Here is an 18,514-nt window from a genome sequence, read left to right as displayed (position 1 = left end):
GTCTCAGCTGCGTGCACAGGCCTGCTAAAATATATAGCAAAGTCACGTGACCACCGACATCACACCTTAGGGTACTTTCACACTAGCGTTAAAGTTTTCCGGTATTCAGTTCCGTCACAGGGGCTCAATACAGGGAAAAAAAAAACGCTTCAGTTTAATCCTAATGCATTCTGAATGGAAAGCAATCCGTTCAGTATGCATCAGGATGTCTTCCGTTCCGTCCCTTTTACGGTATTTGGCATGCTGCGGTATTTTCACCGGGCAAAATTCCGGAACACTTGCAGGAATGCTGGATCCGGCATTAATGCCAAGTGTTCCGGAAAAAACGGATCCCGTTTCCCGGTCTGCACATGTGCAGACCTTTAAAAATGTGAAAAAAATACTGGATCCGTTTTTCCAGATGACACCGGAGAGACGGATCTGGAATTTCAATCTCTGTTTGCATGCAGATTTTCCGATCCAGCAGGCAGGCAGTTCCGGCAACGGAACTGCCTGCCGGATTCTTCTAATTCTAGTGTGAAAGTACCCTTACTTCCCATGAAGAACCCCACCAAAGATCTGCACCCTTATGTCCCCTCTCCCTCACAGATTTACACCCCATAGGCCCCCCACCCCTACAGATCTGCACCCTCATGGCCCCCAGAATACACCACTTGCCCCTCCTCACAGATTTACACCCCATAAGCCCCCCATACACAGATCTGCACCCTCATGGCCCCCAGAATACACCCAGATCTGTAAGCCCCTGTAATCACACCGAATTCCACTCCACCACCCAGATAAGCCTGCATTCCATGAACCCCACTGCACATGAGTGCCCTACATGCCCTCCCCAGACCTGCACCCTCATATTAGAAATCCCTATACTGCCCCTCTGCTCCCATGTACTCCAGGACTGCAGCACAGGCTCCTGCAGTCAGGATCTGCCAGCACTTCCCACATTTGGTCATGTGACTACTAAGGTACATGTGACCAGTGACGTCACAAACCTCCGTCTAACAACTCCATTCTAGCGTCTACCGGAGAAAGAGGCGCGGAGAGATGGCGGTGAGTGTTAAACGCTGTGGAAAGTCCCCGCGGAGATAGTTTAACGTTTCATTTACAGGGGACTGTAGACATGGCGTCACTGATAATAGCACCTCAGACGTGTGAGAACGGGGTGCATGGCCGGCAGCGTGTCATGGAAAGACCATGGAGATGCAGCAGACCTGCAGTTTACATAGTCTGACCTCTCCGAGCCGGTGAGAGCAGCCAGAGTGTAGTGATAACGGAGGACTTTTACCCAAACTGGTGCTAAGCAGAATTGGCTTAGTTGCCCATAGCAGCCAATCAGATTGATGCTTTAATTTTGTAAAGTGCTCTGAAAAATTAAAGCTGGAATCTGATTGGTTCCTACTGCAACTAAGCCAGTTTTGAGAAATGTCCCCTTATGACTAGGGCTGTGTTCTAGAGATGAGCGAATGGATTAGTGTCCTACAGACTTCCTACAGCACAAGAGTCTCCCATTGACACGGAGACATCTTGTCTGATCCCACACTCTCTTGCCTGCGCTGTTGCGCCAAGTAGAAGCACAAGTGCAGAGGCTGACTGCATGAGCCACTACACTTTTGGGTCCACAATTGGCGCAGATGTCGTTTGGGCATGCACTGCTGCACTACTGGGTGCCCGGAAGTGTGGCAGCGCATGCACAGTCATCATCTGTGCTGCTACTCTAGTATACACATAGCCAGCGGCTCTCGACTGACCTCATTAATGGTGTCCATCATTCTGCTGATGAGAGTGGGAGTGAGCCCTAAGGATGTGGCATAAGTGCCTAAGGCTACTTTCACACTGTGGCAGTGTGATCCGGCAGGCAGTTCCCTTGTCGGAACTGCCTGCCGGATCCACCGATCTGGATGTGACTGAAAGCATTTGTGAGAAGCATCCGGATCCGTCTCACAAATACATTGCTAGAACGGATCCGTCTCTCCGCTTGTCATGTGGAGAGACGGATCCGTCTTGTATCTTTTTTCACATTTTTACCGGTCTGCGCATGTGCAGACCAGAAGGACTGATCCGGCATTCCGGCAAGTCTTCAGTTTTTTTTGCCGGAGATAAAACCGCAGCATGCTACGGTTTTCTCTTTTGCCTAATCAGTCAAAATGACTGAACTGAAGACATCCTGATGCCTCCTGAACGGATTACTCTCCATTCAGAATGCATGGGGATATGCCTGATCAGTTATTTTCCGGTACAGAGCCCCTGTGACGGAACTCAGTGCCAGAAAAGAAAAACGCTAGTGTGAAAGTACCCTAATAGGAGCGGGTCCTGTCAGACCTCCACCTGTTGGGAGGACTGGGGTCCAATTTTCAGTTCCATGCCAACACATTCCCCCTAACCTTCAAATGTAGAAGGGGGTGGACTTGTGTCCCTCTCCATTAACCATTTTGTTGCTGAGGATTATTGGACTTTTTTTTTTCCACGTCTGGTAGCCAGGATAATCATCTTTTTTGTATATATGTGTGTAAATACAAAAAAATCCTACTAAACCCCCAATACTATATATTTTCTGAAAGCAGGCACTCGGCACATTGTCAAAATGCCACTTGGTAGGTTAGATACCTTTTATACAATTCATATTTGTGGCAAAAAGTGGGACCCAAGCAGAAAGTTAAACACAACACACAGACTGAAATAAAAATTCATCGTATGCGGAGTTCATACATGCCATTTAGCCCTAGGTCTACATGCACATCTTCACCAGCATCGCATAGCTTCTCGGAGCACCGCTTCGCCTCCTCCTGTTTAGGGTACATTCACACGACCGTGCCGTGTTTTGCGGTCTGTAAATTTTAGATACCGTCCGTGTAACGCACAGGGCCGGCGCTATGTAGAAAATACCTATTCTTCTGCGCAATAGGACATGCTCTATATTTTTTCTGTGAATACAGTCATGTGAATGTAGCCTTACTATGTGAATGCCTGGCACTGAAATCTTGCGCAGGAATGCAGAAGATGCTTTATTGCTCTCACATTATGGATCAAATGCATGACCCTTTTGAGTTTAATCAGAACTCGATATATACACCCCATAACGTGGGTTCTGATGAACCCGTATTACTCCTATCTGAAAATAGCCAAATACTTGGGCTGTTTTGCTAGCTGCTATACAGCCTGAGATCGAGCCATTGGAAGCAAGGAAATATGTACTTGGCAGGGAAAGGGTTAAAGTTTATGGTATATGGAAAGATCCAAGCAAGCAGTGGATATGCCATAAATTCAGAAGGGGAGAATACCCCCTTTCCTCCAACTTTGTTTATAGCTGAAGCTACACAGCAATCTTCCCTGCCAGATCCGTCACATGACCAAGGATTCCTGTGCAGACACTGAACTGTGAGTGGGACAAAGTGTTGTAATTGCGCTCCCGCAAAGGACCACAGGAAGCAGTGCTCCCACGAGTGCCGCTACCCCTTTAAACATCAACTTTCGGCTGGGGTTAATTGGTGCATCCTTGGTGGTCTAAGGTAGTGAAAGGATTACTGGGTGCAATCCTAGTGATCTACAGTAGTGAAAAATGGTTAATAAGTACACCCCTGGAGGTGAAGGGGTTACATATATTTGTAGGGCCTAGTGCTGTCTGATCCCTGGCAGTGTCGGGCTCTTACTCAGGCATCATGCACACCCTTTGTATTTTTTGTGCATCGCACATAGACCTATTCCTTTCTATGGGTTCTCAAAAAAAATAATAATACTGCACATGGCTATCAGGCTTCATCCACATTTCCGTGTCAGTGACGCGCCCGTGAAAAAAGCGCACGTGTCTTATCTGTGAAGGATCCGTGGTTGGTCTGTGTGTCATCCGTAATTCACGGACGTTGCTCAGCTGAAAATGTATTTCCAAAGAATCTCCTATCAGTCTAAAGTGAAAAACGGACGCACCACTGATGCTATCCATGGTGTGTCTGTGATTTTTCACGGACCCATACACTTCTATGGGTGTGCTTGGTCCACGCCACGGATCAAAGTAGTGCATATCTCCGTGATTGTTTTACTGACACACTGTCAGTAACAAACTACTGAAATGTGAACAGACACATTTAAATCAATGGGTACGTATGCTGTCTGTTGAAAATGCGGACAGCACGTCAGTGAAAAACGGAAATCTGTTCTGCAAATTATAGAACATGTCCTGTTCTGGGTTGCATAGTGAATTTAGAATAGCCATTTCTATTGATGGGAGAGAGGAAAATGCGGAAATCTCACAAAAGCTATCCATATTGTGGATCCATGGTTTGCAGACCGCAATACGGATACTGTCGTGTACATGAGGCCTTAGGGATAATTTGTACTTTCTGTTTTTATCTTAGAACATACTAAAAGCATGCCCCAATAGACATTTACAAGAGGGCTGACAAGATGGCACCCTGCAACCAGTTCTTGTTTGATTGCAGCACTGATGTGGTTAAAGAGATTTTCCGTAGTAATCATTTTATTTAAAAACTGGGTTTTTAAATAAATCGCTGAAATATCCTTTGTACGTTCGAACCTTTGTTGAAGCTCTGGATTATAACCTAGTTTGAGTTAATGTCAAAGTGTATCTTGATGAGATTATTTCCTGATGGTTATTTTAATCGTGTTTTTTTTTGTTTGTTTTTTAAGGACAAGGAAAAGAAGAAAAAGGAAAGTATCCTTGACCTCTCCAAATACATTGACAAGACTATTCGTGTGAAATTCCAAGGTGGTAGAGAAGGTATTGTCTGCATATCTTATTTATTCAGTTTACAGAGATAATTCGTTGTTATTTTTCCCCTCGCCCATGACGGCACCCATGTGACTAGGACCTCACATCCAGGACAGGAAACCTGAAGAGATAAAATGGTTCACACCCCCACCACACCTCAGTTCAGGTTTCCTGTCCTCCGGATAGAAGGTACCTGAGGATCTCTGGCTCCTACCGTTGCTTTGGTTGTCACCTAGGAAGGCTGGGGAGGTCCAGGTCTACTATACCATAAAGAGACCTATTCCTGGCGGCATCAGTCTCCTTGGGAGCTGCTGCCCGAGCCTGATCTTCCTGCCTCCTCCCAAGCCAAATTGGGTAGCTGCTGTGGCCATGTTCAGGTGGCTCCCGGTCCAACTAACTATATTGTGGGGCAGGAGAGGGCGTAGTGGTCTGTTGAAGTGATTGGCACCATAACCATGCGATCGGCTGCACAGGATCGCAAGGTACATTATGCCTGCGGTCCAGTCCAAACAAAATGCTGCAAGCAGCATTTTAACCGGACCTCAGGCATAATTGTGCCTTGCGATCCCGTGCATCCGATTGCCTGCGGCTGTGGCTACGGTGCCATTCACTTCAATGGATTGTCACGCCCCCTCCTGCCCCACAACATAGTGAACCGGCCGCAATGTAGTGCATTCTGGACAGAATCATCTGGTGTGAACGAGGACTAAACTTAGTAATTTCACACCACAAAGACTGGAACACAACCACCCACCTCCCTGCATAAGGAAGCGTGGCGGTGCATTGAAATATGGTTTTGATTTAAAATAATTTTTTGTATCAGGACAAGTAGATCGAGCCCCCGCTTTAGTCCTTCGACAAGTAGTTTTTTTATTTTTTATTTCCACACCCCTGAAACATATACCCGATTCCCGACTATAAAAAAAGAGAGAAAAGGGTCCAGCTCGAATAAAATGTTACCTTTATTTTTCAGTGCAGATAAAAGCCAGTTACAGTCCATTCTACATGTTTCGGATCAGGGACAATAGCGATCCTTCCTCATGACATACACATACTGAGGAGGGGGTTGGATATATAGCGCCTCCACCTGAAAGCAGGTGGACACACTAACTACAAGCCCCTCTTTTGAATGAAATGGACAACATGTGCTAAAAAGCATGGTTAATTAAAACAAAACAACACACACAAATCATGGATCAAAAAATTCAATAATGTAATATCAGGTCGTGTTTCCGATTGAGTCCACCATGCACCTGCATTTTTCAGTGGTGCATGGTGGCAACACAGAGGGTTTAACAGTGCAAGGTTTGGAAAGGGTTACGCCACCATCAAGGGGTGGTAATTACAAGAAGAAGCTTTTAAATCGTGAGTCCTTTTGGATCTTCAAAATGGGGTCCACTACACCAAGTGGACTCAATCAGAAACACGACCTGATATTACATTATTGAATTTTTTGATCCATGATTTGTGTGTTTTCTTTTGTTTTAATTAACCATGCTTTTTAGCACATGTTGTCCATTTCATTCAAAAGAGGGGCTTGTAGTTAGTGTGTCCACCTGCTTTCAGGTGGAGGCACTATATATCCAACCCCCTCCTCGGTATGTGTATGTCATGAGGAAGGATCGCTATTGTCTCTCATCCGAAACATGTAGACTGGACTGTAACTGGCTTTTATCTGCACTGAAAAATAAAGGTAACATTTTAATCGAGCTGGACCCTTTTCTCTCTTTTTTTTCTCGTAACGCCGTGGTTCTTGGCATGCATGGTCCGTGCTCGGTGCGACAGGGTTTGAGCACGCCTCCATTTTTTCTCGATTCCTGACTATGGTACATGTCTCGTAAAGATGGACATCCACAAAAACTAGTTAGGCTGGCCTCTAGTGGCTGAAATGTGTGGTTGTGAACATTTGTGGAATAGAAATATAAAAGCATGATGCTGTTTCAGCTCCAGATTAACACCTTCCTGAAGCAGCCTTTTTTTTTTTTTTTTTTTTTTTTTTCTTACTCCCTGCCTTCCAAGCGCTGTAACTTTCTTATTTTACTGTTCACATAAGGATACTTTCACACTTGCGGCAGAGGATCCGGCAATCCGGACACAAACGGATGGCATTTGTCAGGCGGATCCGCCTGACAAATGCATTGAAATACCAGATCCGTCTCTCCAGTGTCATCCGGAAAAACTTTTTATATTTTCTATTTTATTTTAAAGGTCTGCGCATGCGCAGACCGTAAAACCGGAACCATTTTGCTAGAACACTTAATGACTGATCCGGCACTGATGCACTTCAATGGAAATCAGTGCCGGATCCGGCATTCTGGCAAGTGTTCAGGATTTTTGGCCGGAGAGAAAACTGCAGTAGGGTTGTTGCGGGTATCGAAATTTCGATACCCAATCCATACTCTTGTCCCAGTATCGATACGATGCCGGGATTTCCATTTTTTCGATACTGAGCGTGCTCATGTTCCCTTAGCAGCACAGGGGAGAAGGAAGCAGTCTCTCCCTCCCCCCTGTGCTGCTGCCACCAATGATGGGACCTTTCCTACACAGAACGGCGCCCAGAGATGTCCCTGCACTTACTATTATTCCTGGGCGCCGCTCCGTTCACCCGCTGTGCCCCATTACAGTCTCCTGCAGTCCTTCTCCATATGCTAATTACTATCGGAGCAATGGGGAGGAGACATCAGCTTCTCTAGTGGGCGTTCCTTCTCCCTTGCTGTAGCGCTGTCCACAGCAGCGCAGGGAGAAGGAACGCCCACTAGAGAAGCTGATGTCTCCTCCCCATTGCTCCGATAGTAATTAGCATATGGAGCGGGAGAGGAGACAGTAATGGGGCACAGTGGGCGAACAGAGCCGCGCCCAGGAATGATAGTAAGTGCAGGGACATCTCTGGAAGCCGCTCTGTATAGCCTAATACTTAAAGACTACTTTATATGCAGGGCTCCAGATGGCGACCAAAATGGTCGCCAATGCGACTTAGAATTTACAAATGGCGTCAAGAATTTTTAGTCTTGTCGCCATTTGCGACTAGACCTGCCGCCGCAGCTCTGCAGTAGCTCTGCAGTTGAATACAGCGGCGGGGCACAGGAGAGGATAGTTCTCTGCCCTGTCGCCGATGTTCTTCTCAGCAGCGCAGTGGAGAAGGAGTCTCTCCCTCCCCCCTGTGCTGCTGCCGTCGCCTCCGCCAATAAGAAGAAGAGGAGGAGGGGAGGGGCTGTGGCCACTGCGCCACCAATGAAGAAAACTGACCTGTAATACAAATACAGGAGGCAGGTGCCGGAATCAAATAGCCGGCACCCGACCTTTGTGACAGGGAGCTGCGATCAGCTGCAGTTGAGTTAACCCTTCAGGTGCGGTACCTGAGGGGTTAACTGCCGCTGATCGCAGCTCCCTGCACTGCGCCACCAATGTTTATTATATTGACCTTCTGCTATGCATTCTGTATTAAAGAATGCTATTATTTTCCCTTATAACTATGTTATAAGGGAAAATAATACAGTGAATAGACTGTCACCTAGCAACCATGCATGAAAATCGCACCGCATCCGCACTTGTTTGCGATTTTCACGCAGCCCCATTAACTTCTATGGGGCCTGTGTTGCGTGAAAAACGCACAACATAGAGCATGCTGCGATTTTCACGCAATGCACAAGTGATGTGTAAAATCGCCGCTCATGTGCACAGCCCCATTAAAGTGAATGGGTCCGGATTTAGTGCGGGTGCATTCCGGTATTTTAAATGCCAGATCTGGCACTAATACATTCCTATGAGGGAAAAATGCTGGATCCGGCATTCAGGCAAATCTTCAGTTTTTTTCGCCGGAGATAAAACCGTAGCATGCTGCAGTTTTCTCTTTTGCCTGATCAGTCAAAATGACTGAACTGAAGACATCCTGATGCATCCTGAACGGATTACTCTCTATTCACAATGCATAGGGATATGCTTGATCAGTTATTTTCCGGTATAGAGCCCCTGTGACGGAACTCTATGCCGGAAAAGAAAAACGCTAGTGTGAAAGTACCCTAAAATATTAAGTTTAAATCCCCCTTTCCCAATTTTACATATAAAATATATAAACAATAAATAAACATATTACATAGCGCTGTCCAAACGATTAAATTATTAGAAAATATCTCCTATGCGGTGAGCATTCGCCATTTTTTTTGTCACCCCAAAAAATAGGATAGGACTGTTCTATTATGGGCCGAATGTTTCATAAAACTGCAAAATGTACGCGGCTTTTTTTGGTGTATTTTTTTTATTTATTTTTTTGCGCAGTATTGAGTATCGCAATACTTTTTTATGGTGACGAAAGCGAATCAAAATTTTGGCATCAAAACAACCCTACGCCGATCTGATCAGCGTAGCGTTGTCACGATACCAAAATTTGGATTCGGTTTCGATTTGGTGACTAAAAATTTGATTTGGTGACTAAATTTTTTAGTTCAGGAGCCAAACTAGGTATTTTTTTTTGTCTGGAGCACTGTATATAATGTACATAATACAGGAGGCGGGTGCCGGCAGCAGGATCACATTTCCGGCACCCTGCCTCTGACAGGGAGCTGCGATCAGCAGCAGTTAACCCCTCAGATGCTGCACCTGAGAGGTTAACTGCCGCTGATCCGCCAGTACCCGCCTCCTGTTTTAAGGGGTAATTATCATTGGTGGCACGGTGCCCCCACCCCCCAGTATTAAATTGTTGGTGGCAGTGGCCACAGGGTCCTCTCCCCTCCCCCTCATTGGTGGTGCAGTGGCAGCTTCTGATCGGAGCCGCAGCAGTGTAAGGCCTAGTTCACACGAACGCATGGCTTTTATAGTTTTTTTTTTGTGGTCCGTTTTTCACGGTTCCGTTGTTCTGTTTTTGAGTTCCGTTGTGTTTCCGTTCTGTTTTTCTGTTGCGTTTTTCAGTATGGCATATACAGTAATTGCATAGAAAAAATTGGTCTGGGCATAACATTTTCAATAGATGGTTCCGCAAAAACGGAACAGATACGGAAGACATACGGATGCATTTGCGGACCCATTGACTTGAATGGAGCCACGGAACGTGATTTGCAGGCAATAATAGGACATGTTCTATCTTTCAACGGAACGTAAATACGGAAACGGAATGCTTACGGAACGCATTCCGTTTTTAATTCGGAGTCATTGAAATGAGTGGTTCCGTATACGGAACACAAAAAAAACGGCCCGTACACTTGCAAAAAAAACCAAACGATTGTGTGATCTAGGCCTAAGCCTGGGGCTCCGATTGGTTACCATGGCAGCCAGGACGCTACTGAAGCCCTGGCTGCCATGGTAACATCCCTGATGCTGTGTGCACTATGCACAGGGCAGCAGGGAGAGTGTGAGGTCCTATTCACCATAATAGAGCTCTATCAGGGTGAATGGGACAAGGGATGGACAAAAAATCCCAGGTTCTGGCTCCTAAGGGGGGGGAAATAGTTATTAAATAAAAAGTGTTAAAAAAAAACCCCACCAAAATATTTAGTATGAATCGCCCCCTTTCCCAATTTCACATATAAAAGGTATAAACAATAAATAAACATCACATATCGCCGCGTCAGAAAAGTCCAAACTATTAAAATATTTAAAAAATCGATGCGGTGAACGCCGGAACAGAAAAAATAAATAAAAACTGTGCGATTCTCCATTTAAAATGCTGAATGCACGTGGCTTTTTTTTTTTTTTTTTTTTTTCGAATGGTATAGAGTATCGCAATACTTTTTTTATGGTATTGAAACCAAATAAAAAATTTGGTATCACAACAACTTTAAACTGCAGCATGCTGCGGTATTTTCTCCAGCCAAAAACATAAGGGGGACTGAACTCATGCATCCTGAACAGATTGCTCTCCATTCAGAACGCATTAGGATAAAACTGATCAGTTCTTTTCCGGTATAGAGCCCCTAGGACGGAACTCATTACCAGAAAACAAAAACGCTAGTGTTACAGTACCCTAACCAAATGAAGGACGGTTGTGTTTTGTTTTTTTGTGGGACGAGTTTCACTTTGTAATGACACCATAGTGGGAAGCTGGAAAATAAAGCTGTAAATGTGATGGAATTAGTGGGAAAAACACAATACCACCATTGTTTTATGTGTTTGGTTTTTACAGTGTTCACTCTGCGGTAAAGCTGATGTTAACTTTATTTTGTGAGTTACTATGACAGCAGTACCACATTTATATAATTTTTCTTGAAAAAATAAATTTGCACCGCCATATTCGGACACCCATATACAGAGCTGGGCTGTAATTGGTCGTAGATCTTGGGCTCTATACACTTTGCACAGAGTTCCATGGGTTTGTTCACCTCTGCTGTGATACTTAAACTTATCAAATACATTTTTGCTTTCACAGCCAGTGGAGTCTTGAAAGGATTTGATCCTCTGTTGAATCTTGTATTGGATGGGACCATAGAGTATATGAGAGGTAAGCGCTAACTATTTAAGTGCATCTGACTATGCTGTCGCGTGAAGTGTTTATAGCTTGGGTTGTAGACGTGACACGAGCTGCTTTCAGTGGATGGTGCCATTTGTATGCTCTGCTGCCCTGTAATCTAATGACAGATCCTCTTTAATATTTCAGGATAACCAAATTGTAGTTAAATGGGTTGTATCACAATATTAACCTATCCCAAATCCAGAGTATATGAAATGAGCATCTGATCGGTAGGGATCCAACTACTGGAACCCCCAACAATTAGGAGAGCGGGGGCCCTGTTTCCTTGAGTGAATGGAATGGCAGGTTGGGAACGTGTGCTGCTTCTCCATTTATTCTTTGTGGGACTACTGGAAATAACCAAGCACTGTACTTGGCTATCGCTGGCCGTCATAGAAAATAAATGCTCAACCTGTGCAAATCCCTGCAATATAAATTCATGGTAGTGTGATGGACAAGAGATCTGACAATCACATGTCAAAGGTCCCCAAGGGGGCTTAAAGGGATTAGCGACTTTCTGCTTATTGTTGACTAATGTGTTTGTAAGATGATTATATGGAAACTACTAATATAGCCTTATTAGTAGAAATTCTGCTCCATTTTCTATATTTTATAAGGCATGCCTCCTTGTTTGCCAAGTCTTCTGTGCTGTCCACACAAGTATTTTCCTTAACATGGCTGTTGATGGAGAGTCATGTGACCAGACAGATCGCCTCCATGTGATGTCTCCTCTATTCAAATACACTGCATCTGCCATGTGCACTTGTTCTGTTGAGAGTTTCGTGCAGGTACAGTGGGGGTCATTTATTTAGGCTGGCATTTTACACTTCAGTCTTAATAAGGCCCTGTGCTGCCAGTGGATCCGCTGAAGTTATAAAGAGGTGCTGGCCTCTTAAGCGGATCCACTGCCGCTACTAAATATAGACAATTCCCATTTGCTGGTGTAGATTTAGACCATTTTCTATGCCTAAAGGCATAGAACATTTTGACTGAGACTCCCTACTTTTGTAGATCCGGCGTGAGCAGGGAAAAGTCGCAGATTGTGCCAAAAATACTACTAATATATACATATTTCTGTTAGTAAATAACCCCCATTGTGTTTGACTGAAGAATACATTACATGGAGGTGATTTTTGCCTGGTCACATGACCCTCCATCAGCGGCCATCTTATGGACAAGACTTCTGTGTGGACAGCCCAAAAGACATGGCTAACAAGGGTACATATGAAATCTAGAAAATGGTGCAGAATATCAACAACAGGGCTCAAGATGGCAACCAAAATGGTCGCCAATGTGACATAGAATTGTAAAAAGGCGACAAGACTTTGTAGTCTTTTTGCCATTTGTGCCTAGGTTCTCCTCTGCCACTTTAAGAAAAAAAGGCTTTCATCCAGCAGACGTCTGCTGGGTGAAGGTCCGCCCCTCACACTACCCGGCATAGAGGGTGGGCGTGGCTTGGGGTTCTGCGTCTTGGGCTCCTGCAGTCTGGCAAGTTTGAGGCTGAACTGCTGGTGGAAGTGAGCTTCTGGAGACATGTCAACTAGGGACTCGCAGAGCTCCCGCACAGTCCGCGGCTGAGAACACTAGGGATGCAGATTTATTAGTGTGTTTTATAGGACTGGGTCCTCATGAGATGACAAGGAGAAGCCAGAGATCGGTAAACCCTGTTAGAGCACCGGCTGTGCTGGCTTCACACCACAGTATCCCTCGTCCTCACCTGTGTAGCACTAACGGGGTCGCATAGCATTTTATTGATGTAACCATTAGAGGTCTAGAGTGTACTAGATAACACTGACATAATAATAAGAAGAATCGCGAGAACTTGAGCGTGTAGACATCCAGAGCGATTCTCGCAAGAACTTGAGCTCATTCTCTCGCTAAGAGCAGGGCGCTCTGATTGGATGCGCTCACAGCCAGGGAGAAGATAACCACTCCCAGGAGAAATATAAGTCTCCGCCTAGTATCACCGAGAATACAAGTCTCCGCCTAGTATAACAGAGTCTCCTCATAATATAAGGCGCCAAAATATACGGAGCCAACGGAGGACGAACGGGGGGTTCTGTAGAGGGAAAAAAAAGTGCCATGGCATCAGTGGGGGCCGCCCTATAAGGTAGGATAATAAGTAGACTAGAGCTATCTGCTATTATATATTTTTTAAATGTGTAAAGAAAAAAAAAAAAAAAGCTGTCCCGTCAACACGTGATGCCTGCTGATGTGGTCACTGGTTGCTGGCGACTCTTAAGTCAGGGGTGCCCAACCTGCGGCCCTCCAGCTGTTGCAAAACTATAACTCCCATAATGCCTGGATAGCCTACAGCTATCAGCCTACATCGTGGCAGGGTGGAAGTTGTAGTTTTACAACAGCTGGAGGGGTGAGCATCCCTGTTTTAAGTAGTGCAGTGGGGAGGGGATAGTTTATTTAAACCCATTCTGTCTCACATATAGAAGAATATAGGTTTAAAATGCCCTTAAAAGAATTAACTCCTTAAAGAGTTTGTATACACTAATTTCTGAGACTGGCAGGACTTTTGTTGGTGATCATACTTGCCTGATCCCCAGTGCTGGATTCTGGCTCGTTTGCTCCACCCTCCGTTTGAAGGAGCTCACGAGCGGACCCAAACGCCTCCGTCCAGCCCTGATGCAGTCTGAATGGAGCGGATCTGCTCAGACTGCATCAGTCTGGCGGCATTCAGCCTCCGCTCCGCTCGCCTCCGCACGGACAGGCGGACAGCTGAACGCTGCTCGCAGCGTTCAGCTGTCCGCCTGTCCGTGCGGAGGCGAGCGGATCCGTTCAGACTTACAATGTAAGTCAATGGGAACGGATCCGCTTGAAGATGTCACCCTATGGCTCAATCTTCAAGCGGATCCGTCCCCCATTGACTTTACATTGAAAGTCTGAACGGATCCGCTCAGGCTGCTTTCACACTTAGAATTTTTTCTAAGTTATTAATGCAGACGGATCCGTACTGAACGGAGCCTCCGTCTGCATTAATATGATCGGATCCGTTCAGAACGGATCCGATCAAGCGCAAGTGTGAAAGTAGCCTTAACATTTCATTTGGCTCCTAAATTTTTCAGCTTAGGAGCCAATGGCTCATTGATATTTTCTTTGTCTGGAGCACTGAACAAAGGTTTTATTAGTGTCATATAATCATCTTACATACACATCGGTCAACAATAACCAGAAAGTGTCAACCCCTTTTAATAAAAGGATAAAAAAATTATAATAATTGTAAAGAGAAATAAAGATCTGCAGGTAGGGGGAAAAGTGGTAATGGACTCCCACCGATCATAAAGCGATGGCTTATCCTGAGGCCAGGCTTTCAATTTTAAATTAGTGGACAAATGGATTTAAGTGGTCTTTTGGCTCAATACAAAATGGGCAATGGTAAAAAAAGAAAAATAGCAGCGTTACTTACCTATAGATCCAGGGTCATGGCTCCAGTTCTTATGGCCAGGGCCAGGCAGGCGTTATGTTTTTGCCGCCTGACCCTGTCAATCAATGCGTGGAGGGTGCGGCAGTTGCAGAGAGAGCAGAGGCTCTAGGTCAGGGGTGTCAAACTCAAATGCATCGGGGGCCGCATCAGCAGTTTGGTCACCCTCAAAGGGCCGGTTGTATCTGTAGGACTATGCGTCCACTCACTGTATAATCGTATCTCTAATAGTTAATGGTTACCGTATGTATATAATCGCATAAGGAGCGCTGACAGTGGCGTTGCTAGGGCTGGTGTCACCCGGTGCAGTAGAAAATGGTGTCACCCCCCTAGTAGTTATTAACCCCTTTTAGCAGTCCCCTGCTGGGACTGCTGAAAGGGGTTAATTATAACTACTGTGGGAGCAAAAGAGGGAATAAATAACTACACTGAAGAGGGGACTGAAAGGGGTTAATAAATACTGTTAAGGAGGGACTGCTGAAAGAGATTAATAACTACTGTGAAGGGGCTTCACAGTAGTTATTAACCCCTTTCAGCAGTCCCCCTTCACAGTAGTTATTAACCCCTTTCAGCAGTCCCCCCTTCACAGTAGTTATTAACCCCAGCAGTCCCCCCTTCACTGAAGGGGGACTGCTGAGTTTAATAAATACTGTGAAGACTGCTGAAAGGGGTTAACTACTGTGAAGGGGCTTCACAGTAGTTATTAACCCCTTTTTCAGCAGTCCCCCATTCACAGTATTTATTAACCCCTTTCAGTCCCCTCTTCAGTGTAGCTAATTATTCCCCCCTTTGCTCCCACAGTAGTTATAATTAACCCCTTTCAGCAGCGCCAGCCCAGTAGCCATTCACATACGGTCTTTCCCCCCTTTCAAGTTTCACAATCACCAGCCTTAACCTTTTTATTATCATTATCACTTACACCCGATACAGGAGCCGGGAGGATCAGCTGTGAGGGAGGCGGTACTTACATCTACAAGCGCTCGCCGAGAGGAGGCAGACGGCAGGCCGGGAGGACAGGCGCTGGCAGTGTGAGTCATACAACATGCGCCCACGCCGCCTGCTTCATTCATAAAGTGGGCGGCGCAGGCGCGTGACGTATGACTTGCCCTGCCAGCGCCCATCCTCCCAGCCTGCCTCCTCCCTCCTCTCAGCGAGCGATTGTAGATGTAAGTACCGCCTCCCTCACAGCTGATCCTCCCGGCTCCTGTATCGGGTGTAAGTGATAATGATAATAAAAAGGTGAAGCCGGCGGCTACGCGGGCCACATGACAAGGTTTGGCGGGCCGGATTCGGCCCGCAGGCCTTGTGTTTGACACCCGTGCTCTAGGTGTAATGGCAAGGCCCCCGTTGCTCCTAGAGGCTCATTTGCATATATTATGACATCATCTTTCTCGGCAATTTGGGCACATATGAACAGGGGACCAACACAGCTGCCAAGTACACATGTAACAGGTCAGCCAGTGTCATAGGTACCAATCTGTTGGCAGATGCCTATTAATTGGCTTCTTTCACATTGGGGATAGGGACTGATGTGAACGGTGATGATCTCTGTACAGAGCACAGAAGCATCAGGAAGTAAATGACTTTAATCTCCTTCTGTTTTTTCCTCAACAGATCCAGATGATCAGTACAAGTTAACAGAGGACACGCGGCAGCTTGGACTTGTTGTTTGTAGAGGAACATCTGTGGTTCTTATCTGCCCACAGGATGGAATGGAGTCAATTCCAAACCCTTTCATTCAGCAACAAGATGGTTAATATATTTTTTTTTTTACAGTAGCCGAATAACCAGAGATTCCATTGGGATGCGCCATACTTCAAGTTGAAGAACTTTCTTTTTTAATTAATCTAATTTCTTTTGTGATGTCAGAAACCACCATTTTAAGCAAGTCAGGACTTGCTCTAAAAGAGAGATACTTTTCTTTTGGTCAATTGTCATGTTTTATTATGAGGGATTTCATCTTTTATTTCTTCTACTCCTTTTGTCTAATACTTCAATTTTGTGTATTAAAAGTATAACTCTTCTAATCCCTGGAAATAAATACATACTGTTAGGTTCTCAAGTCCCATCAACTGCAGCAAATGTTGTGCCCATTTCATATGACTGTCATTTTTTTCACTTATATAAGAAGATTTTGACCTAATACTGACAGTCCACATATATTCAGGTCTTTGTTGGAGGTGCCGCTCAGTGTGTTGTTTTTGATAGTTTATAGTGCTGTATGTGTCAAAATAAGACCAAGTCTAGGGTCTTTCAGGTGCCGCTGGTAACCACCATTAGTTTAGTATTTTCCAGAATTTTACTATTCTCATTAATTTTCTACTTTGATTATGTTGTATTATGTTGCATTTATGTCTTGATATGGAGATCTGACAATCTTTACCTGTAGTATCCTTGCATCATTACTCTGTCAGAAGATGTGTGTACTTTCAAGTAACATGATACCTGTAATCAGTATGGAATTACGATTACCGTAATTCTATATAGGTATTAGACCACCTCTCACATTTTCAAGAAAAAAGTTTTGCTTAAGGGTCGATTCACACGTCCGCAAAATGGGTCCACATCCTTTCTGCAATTTTGTGGAACTAGTGCGGACTGATTCATTTTCAATGGGGCCGCAAAAGATGTCCTATTTTCCGCATCCACGGACAAGAAAAGGCATTTGTATTATAGTGCTGGCCATGTGTGGTCCTCAAAATGCGGAACGCACGTGTCTGTGTTTTGCGGACGTGTGAATCGACCCTAAATGGTAGTTACTACATTGTGTTCTGATTAAAGGGGTTCTCCTGGAATAAATAAAATCACTGAAAATACTTAACTATTCCTTTATTATAAATATATTCCCAAATACCTTTCATTAGTTATAATGGCTCGATCTAAGGGGAAATAAAATGGCTGCTGTCCTGTTAGTACACACAAAAACTGTCCTAATCTCACAGCTAAAGAGTTGCCTCAGCCCTTGAAGAGACAGCTGAAGTAAAGAGAGGATGGCCAAGACAGACTGTGGGAATGTGGCAGAGTACATACAAGTGCTGCTACTCATTAGCCACTATCCGTCTGTCCTCTGCATTTCAGGAGCTCCATTCCTACAGACACTGAAGACCTAATCACCCCCTTGACAAAACGCACAATTTTATAAATAATGAAAAGCATTTGGGAATGTATTTTTACTGAAGTAAAACTTAATGCTGTTTTGGGTCATTTTTATTAATTCCTGGAGAACCCCTTTAAACATTTGTGTAGAGTAGTTCGGAGGATGAAGATTCAAAATGGCTGTGCCAGTAGTGTGGGGTTGTACAAACAAAAGAGGAAACTATAAAACTAGTGCTGCCAAATGCCATTGTATCCCTATTCAGTAGCATATGTTACATCAGGAAATATGGAGGCTCCAAACCTTAGCATTTCTCTTTAAAGGGGTTGTCCGCTTTATTTATATTGATGACCTATCCAGGTGATCAATATCAGATTGGTGGGGGCTACTCCTGGCACCCCCACCGATCAGCTGTTTAAAGAGAAGGCTGTGCTTCATGCACAGCAGGTTATTATAGCTACGTGATAAATTACAGGGAAGATGCACTATATTGGACTGTACTTTATCACTTGGGTTTAATAGTCTGCTATGCATTCACTCCAGACATCCAGGGGGGACGAATGTTATTCACATAGGACTGCATGTTGGAAGGGGTGTTTATTTACATGGGACTGTATGTTGGAGGGGGGTGGATATTTACATTGGACTATATGTTGAAGAAGCCGACAGGAGGGCACTTTCACATCTCTGCTATTTATTTCTGTTCTTCTGCTCTGTTAAGATGAGCACAACTATGGAAATAACAGAAGTTCAGGATTGGGCACATAACTGACAGGAACATAGCTGAGCAGACTTCATTGACTATTTCACACGAGCGAGTCCTTTGCA

General features: G+C 44.8%; 1 protein-coding gene across 1 annotated transcript; it reads left to right on the top strand.

Annotated features, from left to right (window-relative positions):
- Nucleotides 1-974: 974 nt before the first annotated feature.
- Nucleotides 975-16,974, top strand: LSM7 (LSM7 homolog, U6 small nuclear RNA and mRNA degradation associated). Its single transcript, XM_044305554.1, has 4 exons — nt 975-1,047; nt 4,639-4,729; nt 11,079-11,150; nt 16,207-16,974. Exons 1-4 carry the CDS (start codon nt 1,042-1,044, stop codon nt 16,347-16,349), a joined length of 312 nt encoding a protein of 103 aa, XP_044161489.1. The 5' UTR covers nt 975-1,041; the 3' UTR covers nt 16,350-16,974.
- Nucleotides 16,975-18,514: the final 1,540 nt, after the last annotated feature.

The sequence above is a fragment of the Bufo gargarizans genome, chromosome 1, assembly GCF_014858855.1.
Source record: "Bufo gargarizans isolate SCDJY-AF-19 chromosome 1, ASM1485885v1, whole genome shotgun sequence".
Classification (NCBI taxonomy): Eukaryota; Metazoa; Chordata; class Amphibia; order Anura; family Bufonidae; genus Bufo; species Bufo gargarizans.
This window is presented reverse-complemented; position numbering and strand designations above follow the sequence as displayed.